The sequence below is a fragment of the Daldinia decipiens genome, assembly GCF_022478715.1.
Source record: "Daldinia decipiens strain CBS 113046 unplaced genomic scaffold F4813scaffold_20, whole genome shotgun sequence".
Lineage (NCBI taxonomy): Eukaryota > Fungi > Ascomycota > Sordariomycetes > Xylariales > Hypoxylaceae > Daldinia > Daldinia decipiens.
This window is the reverse complement of record NW_026054563.1, coordinates 309,834-324,600: the sequence shown is the minus strand read 5'-3', so window position 1 is coordinate 324,600 and position 14,767 is coordinate 309,834. Positions and strand designations below refer to the sequence as shown.

General features: G+C 47.4%; 4 protein-coding genes across 4 annotated transcripts; 2 read left to right on the top strand and 2 right to left on the bottom strand.

The window, feature by feature from the left end:
* The first annotated feature begins 721 nt into the window (after nucleotides 1-721).
* F4813DRAFT_115201 (adenine phosphoribosyltransferase) lies at nucleotides 722-2,293 on the top strand. The gene is made up of 2 exons (XM_049238543.1): nucleotides 722-1,408; nucleotides 1,925-2,293. Exons 1-2 carry the CDS (start codon nucleotides 829-831, stop codon nucleotides 2,077-2,079), a joined length of 735 nt encoding a protein of 244 aa, XP_049098874.1. The 5' UTR covers nucleotides 722-828; the 3' UTR covers nucleotides 2,080-2,293.
* A 2,329-nt stretch (nucleotides 2,294-4,622) lies between these two features.
* F4813DRAFT_390249 (uncharacterized protein) lies at nucleotides 4,623-5,417 on the top strand (the record flags this gene model as incomplete). Its single annotated transcript, XM_049246983.1, has 1 exon — nucleotides 4,623-5,417. The coding sequence occupies one exon, from the start codon at nucleotides 4,623-4,625 to the stop codon at nucleotides 5,415-5,417; it is 795 nt and encodes a 264-aa protein (XP_049098873.1).
* A 231-nt stretch (nucleotides 5,418-5,648) lies between these two features.
* F4813DRAFT_397147 (uncharacterized protein) lies at nucleotides 5,649-7,184 on the bottom strand. The gene has a single exon (XM_049247914.1). It carries the CDS (start codon nucleotides 6,993-6,995, stop codon nucleotides 5,880-5,882), a length of 1,116 nt encoding a protein of 371 aa, XP_049098872.1. The 5' UTR covers nucleotides 6,996-7,184; the 3' UTR covers nucleotides 5,649-5,879.
* Nucleotides 7,185-8,721: 1,537 nt separating this feature from the next.
* F4813DRAFT_390247 (Pleckstrin homology domain-containing protein) lies at nucleotides 8,722-10,454 on the bottom strand (the record flags this gene model as incomplete). The annotated part of the gene is made up of 4 exons (XM_049246982.1): nucleotides 8,722-9,259; nucleotides 9,310-9,890; nucleotides 9,947-10,145; nucleotides 10,201-10,454. The coding sequence occupies 4 exons, from the start codon at nucleotides 10,452-10,454 to the stop codon at nucleotides 8,722-8,724; spliced, it is 1,572 nt and encodes a 523-aa protein (XP_049098871.1).
* Nucleotides 10,455-14,767: the final 4,313 nt, after the last annotated feature.

The window sequence follows — 14,767 nt, the reverse complement described above, 5'->3', positions numbered from 1 at the left end:
CCTTTATCCTGCCCTTCTAGCTATAGCTTACCCATTTTGGTAAGTGGGTTATACTTTAAGCTACCTTGTTAAGTACTTTAAACCTGCCTTAGGGTCCAGCTAGGTTGTCGGTGGGGTCCTGCATGTTTCTGTACTCACTTAGGTACCGAGGAAAGTAACGCTATCCCTATCAGATGTAAGTATAACCTGGTACTCTGATACGAAGACCTAAGCACCGCAACTAGAAGGTTTTTACCCCTCCAAAGAAAAAATGTTTCGAAGAGGGAAAAAAAAAAAATATGATTCACCTCAGCTTCATCCCACTCGTCAACCACTCCACTTCCACTTCCTCTTAGAAACTCATTGTCTTAGGTTTCCGTCCAACGACAGTCGCACGTCTTTGGTTACCCTTTTCTTCTCCTTATTCTTACTCGTCCACCCCTGTACTTGCACACACACATTGTACATCTCACAAACTCACAAACTCACAGACCTTCTAACCAAGGACAGAAGTTATTATTATTGTTGTTATTATTATTATTATCTACCACCCGGATTGCGGGAAGCAGGCTACCTTACACCTCTATTTCCATCCCCATCCCGCCCCCTGCGCATCCTCCGCGGCCACTTCTGAGGCGGCCTTGTCCTTTGCCTGTTTGTCTGACTTGGCTTTGCCTTGTCTGCCTATCCCATTCGTCTTTCGACTCCCCTCCAGTCCCTTCCACTGTGCCACACCCCCAAAAATTTTTCACGCATTATCTTCTCTCCCCCCAAAGGTACACATATCGCCTACCTTGCCCTTCACTCCTCGCCGTCTTCTCTTCTTCTCTTTCTTTCCTCCTCCTCAGCATGAGCGGTCTAGCCACTTCCAACATCCCCGTTGATCCCGTGGCAGCCAACCCAGATCAGCCAAGCATCACTCCAACTGCTGCACCCGATGCCTCGCGACGAGAGCCCGCCTCCTCCGCCGCCGGTACCACCGAACTCGCCGGTAAATCGGTAAACGTCCTGCTCGCGCACGAGCAGGAGAAGCTGGAGACTGCTAAGAAATTGGTGATCGACGCCCTGAGATTCGTACCTGACTTCCCCATCCCCGGTATAAACTTCATCGATATCCTCCCGATATTCCAGAACCCTGTGGCATTTGAGTCTCTCCTCGAAGTACTTGCCCTCTTAATACGAGAACGATACGGCGACCAGATACCAGATGTCATAGTGGGTCTAGAAGCACGCGGTTTCCTCTTTGGGCCTTCACTTGCATTGAGGCTCAGCCGCCCATTCGTCCCAGTCCGGAAGAAGGGCAAGATGCCAGGCGCATGCAGAACAGTTGAGTACAAAAAAGAATATGGATCAGACGAATTTCAGGTGCAAATCGATGCTATCAAGCCCGGACAAAACTGCTTGATCGTGGACGATATCATTGCTACTGGTAAGTTGAGTGCTTTGCGTCTACCTGTCACTCGTGCTTTCTGCTAGGTTGCTTGGGCCTCCCAATGTCATATTATAAGTTGGCCCTCACTAGCCTTGATTTCGTCTACCCTAACCTATCCGTCCCTGTTTCAAATATACTCCCGCTCTTCTACCTATCATCTATCAATGGGCACACGGACAATTTTGGAGTTCCTCTCAGTCGTCTGCTGCATCACTTAATGTCTAGTATGAGTACAAGCTTGGGAAATAGATGGCGGCGATCGACAGTACTGCTATGCCCGAAGTTTTGCTCATAACTAGCCATGACAAAGGCAGATGTCAGACATGAGGCTAGAAGTCGGCTCCAATTATACCGGTAATAAAGTATCTCCACTAGGTGGTATAAAAGCACTGGCCAGGGAGAACCCTGCCATTTCAACGACAAAGAAGCATCACCCAGTTTTGCGCTCTAGCGTGACTTTCTTGTTTCCTCCCGCCGTTTCGGCCTGTCCTCTCAACTGACTGGGTAACTCAGGAGGAACTGCTGCTGCTGCAGGCCAACTCGTGGAGCTCTCGGGTGCTAAAGTCATGGGTTACCTCTTCATGATTGAAATTACGAATCTCAAGGGCAAAGCGCTATTGGGTGACAAGCCCATGATCACTCTCGTCGAACACGATGAAGAGGAATAGAATCCGCGTATCACCTATTCTAGCATCCCCTGTTCCCGCGTCACAAAAAAAGGTTTCATTACCAAAATAAACGAAAGAGGACGACAATAATTCACACAAATTCTACCATTCTAAATCTAATGTTAGATGCCTCTCGGACTTTATTGGATAGTTGGGCTGGATAGAACGCGCTGTTGGGTTGCTACAGTACTTCAGCGCAACCGTTAATCACAAGTGGAGAGGCCTCCGCGAAAGCTGGTGAGGTTGCATGGCCATGGCGTTAATGGAATACGAATAACACAGGGTGGCACTGAATTTCTGTTTTAACACGATTTGCTCATAGAGAGTCATAATTCCGTAATCCATCCTAATCTCAATAGTCTGCCTGCTTACTTTGAACTGCCGCAAGTATCGCCCTGCGTGTCGCTCTGCGTATCACACTATCTCGATGTCAGCACGTCAGCTGAAATTACATATCACAAAGGTGCTCACCAATATCATGGCGGTATCAAAGTTCATCACTATTCAGTTCTCGTGTTCTAAGGTTGTTGTGCCACAAATGACAGGTGAGTTCGCTCGTGAAGCTCATGGTTATACAAGTTTCGAAAATGGTAATGTCACCCCTATACATGTGTCCTATACATGTGTCCTATACATGTGCCCTATACATGTGGGCTTGAAGTAGAATAGAACTTGTACTTGGATACAAGTAACTTGCACAAGAGTCCAATAGTTAATCTTGACGTGCTTCAGAGCATTCCAGATACACGAGCGCAAATCAAGAGCCGTGTCCAATTACTACTGTCACCTTCTGGTCTTCCACATCCTAGATCTTGTCCTACCTTGACTGCATCCTTGCAACCACATACTTCAAGGTGGATGGCTTCATTTTACCTATACGGTAATATTACTTTCACTAACGCATCACTTGTACGTCCGCGTAGTGCTCAGGCACCTTTTGGGTAGTTGTTCATTTATATGGCATCGCGGATATCCATTGAGAAACTTGCCGTTATCAGCGATGACGACAGGGTCACGGATTAGTTTACTTGTCTAGCCACCGCGGGGTGTCAGCCAACCATTAAAACTTGTGATAATAGGGGTTACTATATCGTATTTCGACTGTTACTGCACACGGATATGAAGCGGAATAAAATATAATATCGCTAATATATTTTTACTTTTGACGTTACTATTTATAGAATAACGGCAAACCAACATAAGGGTCTCTTATGACATCAATCGTGTTAGCCAGAAGATTAGGTATACTACATATGTTAGGTGCAACATATACTCGCTTTACTACTAACTAACTTACCTATGTACTCTCGTAAGGCATAGAGCAACAAGGAACTTGGAAGTCCTCAACCCCACGCACCTTTATATAAGTTGCGTACATAAGGTAGCGAAGAGAGCAAAGGCACCCCCGATCAATACAATACGACAACTTCGTATATAAACAACTCTCAAGACCGTATTTTCCAGAAGATATCTTCCAACTTAAAATTCTTACCTCTTGATAAAAATACACTTAGGGTGGGCTTATAGTCTCTAATTCGTACTATTGCAATTCATAGTAGAGGAATGTATGTATACCTGTTAGCTATCCTAATATAAGTTGAAGCTTTTTTTTTCTTTTTTTTTTCTTCATCGTGCCCCCCAACGGATCCAGTAAGGAAAGTAGTTCCCAACCGGCATGCCCGTTAGAAGGATTGCTGCCCAGCGAGCCGTAGCTAATAATCATACGAGGACCAAGGCCATGTCAGTCGGCCCAATACTACATAGATATGTAGGCAGGTTAGTCCTTTTCGCTCTAGAAAAATGACTCTTATTTCACTTCACGAGGGACTTGATAAAACCATTAGGTTAGGCCTTCAAGTCGATGCATGACTCGCGGATCTTGACAAAATAAGGGAATCGTTATATATATAAGCATAAGCATAAGCAGCGACAGCAAGGGGAATGATTGGAAGTCATCGCAAGCTCATCTTCGCTTATGCAGGTCCTACTATGTACATACTTACCCCAGATTGACGCGCCGTGCTGCAGGGATCGATGATCTAGAACAGAGGGCGATCCTTGCCTTGCCTTGCCTCCTTGATCAAATCTGCCTCTCTCGCCACGGTTAGGATTTGTTGCAGTCTAATGCGCATGATCCCGCGAAGTAAAAAAGCTATTATGCACCTCACGTACACGGAATAGATGCCATCGGGATAACTGCATATTATCCCGGGTCGTAGGCCGATTGTGCTGGTGATTTACTACGGATTCTCGGGTTTTGAGGCTCGGATTCGGGTGGCAAAACCGAGATTGCAGGAGCTAAAGACCGCGGTGGATTTCGACGATGATGCCTAGGTACCTGTCTCTGACCTTTTCTCTTGCTCTAAGTATTCCCCTCTTCGCCTATCCATCACGCTCCTACAGCCGCGTTTTGCGCGTCCTATCATCACATAGCCATTAGGCACCAAGTCCTCCACGGAAATAGACAACCCCCCCCCCCCCTCTTTCCCCTCCCCCCTCCCAAAGCAGAGCAGACGCGCAACGCAACGCAACACAACGCAGCCATGTCGTCGATCACCACCGCGATCCCTACGGGCCTAATCACCGAGTGGTGTCTAAGCGTCGCGCAGCACTTCGACGGCTCGCGGTACGAATGCGCGGCCGACGAGCCCGGGTGGAAAGCGTCCAACTTCCAGACCTTCTGCTGCAACGGCGACATCCTCAACACGGCCAAGGACATCTGGCGCGACATCGGGCGCGGCAAGAACAACTCGATCGACATGGCCGACATGATCTGCTGCGGGCTAGGCGGCGCCCAGCAGGGCGGCCTGCAGCCGCTGCCGACCGCGCACACGGAGTGCGCGGCGGGCGCGCCGACGCCGCTGGCCAGCATCGCGGGCACCAACACGGACAACGCGGCGGCGTTCCGCGTCACGTACACGAGCGCTAGTTTCGGCCAGGGCACGACGGGCGATTACATCCCCACCGAGCAGCCGACTTGTTTCTGGGCGTACACGGTGGGCGTCGGGACCACGCAGATCACGCTGCCGGCGCCGGATATCGCGACTTTGCCCCCGGATACGACGGGCGCGTTTGGGTTTACTGTTGCCGCGCCGGGCACGAGTGCCACGCGGCTTAAGACTACGGAGAGTGCTCCGGAGCCTGCTGGTGCGACGGAGGCTTCTGGCTCGGAGCAAGGAACTACAGTGTTGACGGGGACAGGGACGGCAGCGCAGAGTCGCGAGGCGTCAAGTGAGCGGACGTCGACGTCTTCGGGTGCGTCAGTTGTAAAGGGTGTAAAGAAGGGGTATATATACCTTGGTTTGAGTCTTGTGGCCATGAGCTGGTGTTGGAGCTGATACTAGTGTATCTGGATTAATGATTTCAAGAGGGGATAGAGAGACCCGGGGAAGAAGGGGTTTACGATCGAGTTATGACGTCGATAATAATGTAATGATAATGTGCATTGCTCATATGGAAGAGGCAAATCTCTACAGGTATATATGTTGCATTTTGCCATAGAACGGAACGGCTCCCCTGGGTTTAGAGCATCCGATTCTTAGATAAACATGGTTTTGCCATTGAAGATCGCAATAGTAGCCAGCTTTTGCCTCTCCTTTAGCTACATTGCATATCCACAAGAAAAGACCATTGAATAAAATACATGAATATTACTATTTATAATCCTCGGTATGTTCATTCCCCCTATTTTTATACATGCATCAAAATTCTGCGCCCTAAATCAGATAAGATCACTTATCCAGTATCACATGCTATTTTTTTTTCTCTCCTTCCCTTGATTCTTAGACCCCTATGTATTCTCAGACCCGCTCACTTCGCGGCTTCGTAGTGACGTTGTAACCCTGGATATCAAACATGCTGTCATCAAACTCGATAGATATCGAGATGGTGACGGGGATGGGCGCGGGATGACCGCTACCGTCGAGTCTAGCGCCACCTTCGCCGTTGGCACTGGAGCTTCCGTTGCCCGTGCTCAACTCATCGACCCGGTTCCCGGCCTGTTCGGGCACCGCATTAACCCTCAAGACGCTAGCGTCGGTATCGATGTCGGACGCGTTGGATGTGGGAGTCATGATAGGAGTGCTGAGTCCGGGGTATAAAGTCTGAGAGCTATCAGCAGTGGATGAGCTGGGTATTCTGGGGTGGGCAGAGGTGCTTTCAGTAGATGGATAGGCTCTGTTTAGCCGGTCGAATGCTACACTAGCGGGCCTATCTCTTTCTAAGGGAAGCATAGTCGTGCTGCTGGATATAGTAGGGCGATTCTGCGGGAAGGGCTGACTGAACCGATTGTGCCGATGCCAACGTCCGTGGAGATGATCCGACGGGTAGAATACGCCGGACGCGTCGGGCGTGGGAGTTCTTTCTGGCGAGTATTCTAGCCGGTATGTAATATCATCAGCAGGCATATCCGGCGTACTTGGCCTGGAGGGTTCGCGAGCGTCGTTAAGCTGAGTTGGCCAAGAAGATGGGCGATTCGGGTCAAATATTGAAGACTCGAACCGAGCGATCTCGTCTTGGTTAGGAATAGCTCTGGGCCTCATAGACTCGATATCGAGGATATGGCTGGGGAAAGCCCCGTGGGGTAGGGGTTCCCGGTAATCCCTACTCGACCGCTCATTAATAAAACTGGCCAAGATATCCGACCCCTCCGGCCTGGTGGTCCCGAACGTGGTGCGCCAACCAGATCCGGCGTGATCGTAAGTCCCGCTGAACCTTCGGGAGCCTATGGAATTTCCTTGGCCAAATTCCTCGAGGCTATCAAGCCTCCCAAGATCATTGTCATATGCCATCGCGGGGATCGAGCGGCGGGAACCGGCTTGTCTGGCAGGAATATCAGAGCCTCTAAGTCGGCCCCGTTCGTTGATCCAGTCCGATGGTGGCTGTTGGCTATCTCTTTGTTGGTTATTGGATTGCATTATGCCAGGTGAGAAGCTTGTTATTGTTTGGGTAAGATACAGCCTCTGTTGCTGTTTTGGCCCTTGGAAACTATGTAGAAAAGATGAGGAATGAGAAAAAGCAAAAGAATACGAAAAGTTTTATATACAAGTTTTTAGGCCCTTAAGCAAACATGCAGAACATTGGTGAGTGCGTACTGTGACTATTTACACGTGGAAACAAGCTTGATTGTTGCATGATTTTGTTAAGAAGTGATTTTGTTAAGAAGTGAACATCCATGACATTATAGCTGTAAAGGAAACACGACTGGAGTAATAAGGCAAGCAGAAGGAGACGAATTAAAACTTGACCTTGCTAAAAATGGACTGCCAGTTGATTCCAAAGGTAATCGATTCAAGGTTTTCATGACGTAGGCTTACAGTCTACATGACAATGGTAATGATTGCTACGAGATAACACATACCCCTATCTTAAGACCTGACTCTGACTCTTCTCCTGACGCATGTTCTGAGCCGTTGTTAAACATATCATAGAATGCAACTATGGTTATGATTCGGATACCGTGCATCTATCTAGACAACACGTTCACGAAAAGCGTGACTCCGGATGAAATTTCAACATTGATGACTACTGACAAACCTCAAGGTAGAAGATGCTATTGAATATGATGCGCTGGTAAATTATATAGGTATAGTACTAGGCAAATATGCAATTTTATATTGATAATAATCTAGGAGCCCTCAATAGCGTAACTCTTATTAACACAAGTCACTATTACTTGGACTTAGCCCACTATTACTTGGACTTAGCCATTCGGAAATTTGGTACGGGTTTTAATAACAGGTTACACAATTAAGAGAAGGATAAGATGAACGAGACATAAATATACACCTTAGATACCCACACTAATGTTGAAGTTATGGGTAGGATTCCGCTTGCTTGAAGGTTTACAAACCATAGACATAGTACTGGAACCATCAGAAGTAGGTAGCTTTCATCAACGCCCAAATAGTGAAGCATTGCCATATTGACTGTTATAATCAAAAGTGTCACGAAGAGAATAATAACTTAATATAAGAACAAGTGGTTCATATTGATGCTAATGATTCACTATCGAGAGCTCGAACTAAGACTGCTAATGATCTAATAACAGGACAAAACTAGAATCACAGAAATACAAGCAAAAGACTAGCAACACTGAACACATGAGTATCTATTAGCTATTAAGAGAATGCTTCAGCCGGCAAGCGCATACCCTACGTGGCATAACACAACGCGCGACATCTAATCCGTATGAGGACATCGCGTGCTTCAATATCAAGCAGCTCCGTCACAACATATTCCACCCACTCCGTCACTGTAAAAGATGAAACATTTGTGTGCTGTTTCGCAGGTATTTTCTGATCCGCATCAACCAAATGACAGGGGGTATACTGGGTATCAGTTGAGTATTAGGAAAAGATGTGTCAAAACAAAAAGCAGTTCTCCTCGCAAATTGAGACAAGACATGCAAAAAGCGTCAGTATAAAGATCATGGATGCCATCCTTGCGTCAATGCAGCGCACTCTCCATTCCGACTAATAGAGAGTATGCCTGCCAATCGCCGACAACAGATGGGGGTATCAGTTAGAAACCAGTCTCGTAGGGTATCTTGAAATGCAGATCCGTTCCCGACCAAACCCAGTGTCGTGGATACACTTTACGAAAACATTAAATATTGACCCTTAGGCCAAAGCGGCGCGCACTCTATGCGGCAGCGGTGACGGGAGCCGGTGCAGCAGCAGCAGGCTTCTCCGCAGAAGTCTCCTCAGCGATGGGGGCAACAGCGGGTTCAGCCTCAGCCTCCTTAGCAGGCTCGGTCTCCTCGGCTACATCAGCAGGCTTGGCGTCCTCAGCCTTGGACTCCTCAATAGGCTTCTCAGCCTTGCCCTTACCCTTGACGGTCTGGCGGAGCTTGGAGAAAAAGGGAGGAGACTTGACTTTCTCGCCTTCCTCGTCAGAGGTAGCAGTCTTCTCCTTCTTGCCGAAGCCGAAGGGGAGAGAAGACTTGCGCTTCTCGGTCTTCTCCTTGGTCTCACCGTTGGTGGCAGGAGCGGCATCAGTTGTCTCAGGGATAGTGGTAGGAGAGGCAACCTCAGTCGAAAGAGGCTCAGAAGTCTCGACGGCAGGGATCACAGGAGCGGTCTCGGCAACTGAGGCGTCGACAGGGGCATCCTTAGCAGGAGTCGCGGGAGCAGACTCAGACTCAACCTTCTTCTTTCCGAAGGAGAGACCACCGAAAAGGCTATAAAAGATTAGATCATGACATCAATAGGACAAATGGAGAAAACATACCTAGCACGCTTGGTAGGAGTAGGCTTGACAGGCTCCTCCTTCTTGGCCTCTTCGGCAGCAGGGGTCTCGACGGCCGGAGTCTCGGTAGCAGCGGCTGCGTCCTCAGGGATAGGCTCAGCAGCCTCAGCGGTCTCGGCAGGCTTGTCCTCGGCGGACTTATCTTCAGCGGGGGTCTCTTTCTTGGCCTCCTCCTTCTTGCCAAGAAGGTTGCCGAAGATGGAAGCACGCTTTCGGCTGGCAGATCGGCGCTTGGAGTCCTTACCGTCTTCCTTCTTATCCTCCTCCTTAGGTTCTTCTTTCTTGTCTTCTTCCTTAGGCTCCTCCTTGGCTTCCTCCTTCGCAGGCTCGGCCTCAGCAGGCTTCTCCTCCTTAGCAGGCTTCAAGCTCTCAAGAGTCTGCTTGTACGCCTCAGTCTCAGCGATAGTGGCAGCAAGCTCCTTGGCCTCAGCAATCTTAAGCTTCAATTGCTCAACCCAGTTATCACGGTCAGCGGCAGTGGGCGCCTTGAATGCGTGCTTGTGACCCTTGGCAGTGAAAGAGAACTTGGTAGCGCCCTCAGCGGTAGGCTCAGAAGCCTCAGCCTATATACTAGTTAGTGTTATTGTACTATTAATCATGTCGCATTAATCAAGCATACCAATTGGATAGCGCCGGTCGGGGTGCTCTTATCGCTCTCCTTGCCGTAGAAGAAAAGACCCTTTCCAGTCTCGGCAGCCCAGGCAGTGACGTGGTGAGCAACCTCGGTGGCCTTCTCATTCTTGAGGTATGTAGCTAGCTTGTCCTTGGGGATGGCATCGGTGCCGAACCAGAAGTGCTGCTTAGAGTAGATGAGGTTCCTGAACGAGGTTAGTTAAGATGTCTTTTTATCATCTGCAAATAATGGCAACATACTTGGGGAAGTTGGCGGGAGCACCCTTGTGCTCCAGGGTACCAGCCTCGATAGGCTTCACTTCTTCCTTAGCCTCCTCAGCAGGAGCGGCGGCTTCGGTTGTCTCGGTAGCCTCAGCGGGTGCCTCAGTAGCAGCAGCCTCGGCAACAGGCGTGGTCTCGACGGGCTTGTCCTCAACAGGCTTCGTCTCAGTTGCAGGCTCGGCGACGACGGGGGTAGTCTCGGCGACTTCAACGGGCTTCTGTTCCTCTGCCATTTTGATTGTCTAAAAGGAAAAACTAATTTGGGTATCAAGAATATGGGTATCACTAGAAAGGGGAAATTAAATAATGGAGAAGCTACTCGTTGGATAGAGTAGTTGTATTAAATGACACTTCGTTGTCTCGCGGGGGAGTGTTCTTGGGAGGTGCTTGAAATGGAAGTGGAAGAACAAGGAAACTTGTATTTGAAGTCGAGTACGACAGGAAGGATGGGAAGGGAAAAGTCGAATGGAAGCACAGCTGCTTCTGCCGGGCTTTATTTATTGTCTCGTGATTAATGGGAAAGAGAGTGACATGGAAGGGAGCACAGTCTCTTAGTGACAAAGTACAGTGACTGTTACTGTAGCAGAGACCAGGTAGGCCAAGCGCAAAATCAGGAGTACGATGGAGTACGATTTCGACTCCTGGATGTACCTGGTACAGTATTTCTCTACAAGTCGTGCACGGTATCCGTCCAACAGGGATTATTAGGTGGGTCGAGGCGGGTCGCGGGTTGTGTTGAGCAAAAACAGAGGACCCACATCAGTGCATTAGCAGTGATTGGCAGTTGCCGCCGTTATCCCCTGCCTGTTCTAAGGGAGAAAGGGACGAAAAGAAATAAAAAAAAAAGGAGTGTGGCCTAAAATCGAGTAGGTAATAACGATAGACCGTTTGTCATTCAATATTATTATTATTCCATTTTGTAGATGGACCTTACGCCATTCTCGCCATTCTCGCCATTCTCACCATTCTCACGGCACACGTTTTTTACAATGTAGTAGATAACCCTTCGACCAACCTTATTAAAGAATTACACCCACACCAATATCGTCCTATTATTATTGTTCTTATTCTATTATTCTATTATTCGCTGTACCGTGTTTGTGCTACCATCATCTCAGACTAATCGATATTTAATGCCTGGGATAGGTATAAGGGATTTTATATGCTACACTACCTACAACAATACATAGGTATCTACATACCTAGCTGGGTTGTTCATTTTCACTTCTGCATGAACTCCCAGTCCTTACCTAACTCGTTGCTGGGTCATCTGCAAATCTTGCGGCTATGGTCTGTGCCTGCAACATTTTTTTTTCTTTCCTTCTTCTCTTTGAAATGAAAGCCCTGTCTAGCTCGTTCGACGAAATTACAATGTCGTTTAATATGCACCAGCATACTAGTGGCCATGGGCTATTGACAGGGGGTGGAGGGGGGGCACGAGAATTGTTCCCAGCAGTTCCTAGTTTTGAGCAGCACCATCCTAGAAAACTCATACAGAAACCTTTCCCATCGAAAGAAAAAAAAAGAAAAAAAAAGCTTTGATCTACGGGCCTATTACTAGACTTCTTTAGCATGGTCAGACCCAGATGATCCAACTCGCTATTGATTACCATAGCTTCGTTCGAGATCCCGGAATATTGGGACCTACTATGTACATATTGAGGGACTGGTATCCTTCTATGTATTTAGCGACGTTGGGAACGAAGTACATAGAGTACCTACATGGTAGTGTGCAGTTGCCAAGTGGTAACTATATTATTGGCCTTCTTTTTCTTATGATCCGCGTATGCGTACATACATAGTATCTGGCTTGTACCATCTCTCTCGCTTGAAGCCAAGCGCATATGAAGCACCCCCTTTTTGCCTGCTTATTGAATACATACATTATACATACATACACCGGAAGAGCAAATCAGTTACGACAGTTACGACCTACCTAATAGACCTACTTAATACATGTCCCTAATACATGTTCTACACAGTCTGACAAGACACCGCTTGCCGAACCTGGCAGCTAGCAAGTTCGGTTCGGTTCTGGAATCGGACGACACTGCTGATGATAGGACGCTGGTGATCGCGCCGATACCACTCCAACACAAATATCCGTTACATCCATCCAATGAAGCCCATATGCAAGATGCACTCATTGCGGCATGCTCGCTGCATATTATCCTGCAACTCACGGTCATAGGGCCAAGGGTGTGGATAGCTTTTTTGTCTTGGGTTGTCTTTGAAGAGGGTTGGCAGATTGTGCTTATTGGGTAATAAATTCGGGTGAATTGTGGGATATGTGAGAGTAGATCTCCATTGCAATATCAGGAGTAAGCTGGACTGGGCTGGCAAGATGGGTACTCATTCGAGAAGTACCGACATTCATTAGCTTCTCATGGTTTCTCATGGCTTTTCCTAAAACCCCCCTACTAATCCGTACTGCTAAAGCACGTTTATCTAGACGCAGCATCCACCACAGAAGAGCGTACATATGTATGTGCATACATATTACAGCCTGGCCCGTCTGCCCCATGTGATAATTTTAGCTGGGTAGGCTAGTTGCTAAAATGATGTGGATGTGCCCCCCTCCCCCCCCGTCTGTGAGCTGTCGATCAGAGGGCTACCCTTCAACCGAAATAAGGAAGAAAGGGACTCGATATGGCCAGGATTTGATTCTTGAGATTTACTACATAATATCGCTGGCTCCATCGCATTTAAAAAGTGAGTAGTCATTCCAGATAGCCTTTCCTTCCTGTCCCCTTTTCCCCCCTTGAACTACGATGTCTGTTTCAGGCTATCATCTATCTCTGACACCTGAGTCGATTCTTGATGGTTCAATTTTACTACATAGATCTCGACCCTGAAATCCCTGAAATGGGGACCCCAGGAGTGGATCCCGATATCCCAACTTTGAACGTACCGGAGTTTTTCTCTGGATAACTTCATTTCAACGAACCGTTCAAGTTGAGCAGCATGGATTATTCACCTATCAAGTACAACGCGTGTGCTCGATTTAATATTAAAGCACTCTCTTGCTCGCAAGATATGCGAAATACGCGACATGGTTTGGTCAAGGCTGGTTGGGTACAAAACAGAGTCACTAACAGATAGGATCGCGATTAGTTGCGTGGATATACATACATACATACATACATACATATAAACATGTAGTGTGATGTTACGCGCAGGACGTTACTGAGATTCGCGGCCCTCTCCTTATTTTACGCTTAGTCGAACGATTGGATACGAACCAACCGATGTTCATCCCCATAAACTTTTGGCGTCCGCGCGCAAAAACAGTCACTTTCAAGATCCACTTGACAGCTCTGGAACTGGAATTGTGCAAATCATTTAACAGGTACCTAGGTAAATAATTAGGTCGCGGGCGCCATTCTTTAGACTCCTAGACTCTTGTTATTACCCTCCTAGGCTATTTTGATACGTAATAACGGCACTAGAGTCAATGATATCGGAACGAAGACATGCACCAAGGGACGAGCGCTTCGACCAGTTCAATCATCAAGAATTCCTTTGGACAATTTACCGATCTGATCCGCATAGCAATGTTGGTGATGATATCTGCAACCACAGAACAACGCCTCCTATTCAATTGATAGGATTTAGGAAGAGAATCGATGAGACATCTAACTAGAAGCTTTCCATTCGTCTTTCAACCAACCCCTCAATCAACATCTCAGCCTCGCTTGGGGGCCAAGGCGGTTAGCGAGGTAGAGGTATACATAGTATACCTACGCTAATAAGCGGCTGGGTCAAATCACCGGCGCTAAATAACGTTGGCGCAATTGGCCGTGTGTCACGATCCACGATCTATGGAACAACACATCGGTCGAAGAGTTGATGAGACTCGGCAAACGGTGTTTTCGTTTGTAACACAAAATTTCAAGTTTAGCAATTTCTACTCCTAGATCGGATGAAGAATGCCATGTGAGTAGATACCAGAGAAGGTAAGAATGTAGGTAAAGTAGTCTGTTATTTTTCCAATATCTCATATCCTTCGGTAGGTGATAGGTGGTATTAAGTACATAAATTTGATGTTTACTTAGGTTAGGTAGGTACCTAGTTAGTTAAAATATAAGACTAGTTATACATATAGTTAACTATTCTTTAACCCACATCTATGTATGCGTACTAAGATCTAGTCGCGTACCGTTATTCTGTTCGATGGCCATCTTGGATGACCTTATTCCGTACGCTTCGAATGCCAGGGCTAGGTTACATTTGATCTCCCCGCGACGAACTTTCCTCTCTTGTACATCAGTACCACTCGTATGGACATGACCATGACATAAACATACCATCCATCTTTACAATTTTACAATTGCGTTTACCGCGGTCCCCCGCCTATCAATACCCGCTGTGGCATATAGCCCTCCGAAACCTGAACCTCCGATTGAGGGAGTTCCCAAGAATAAGCGCCTGACCTCGCCAATATATTATTCTCTGGGATGCTTTTCTCTCATTCCGCGTGGCCATTAGCCAATAATCAACATCATCATACATTAGGTATTTAAGTTGTTTTGACTCGTACATATTG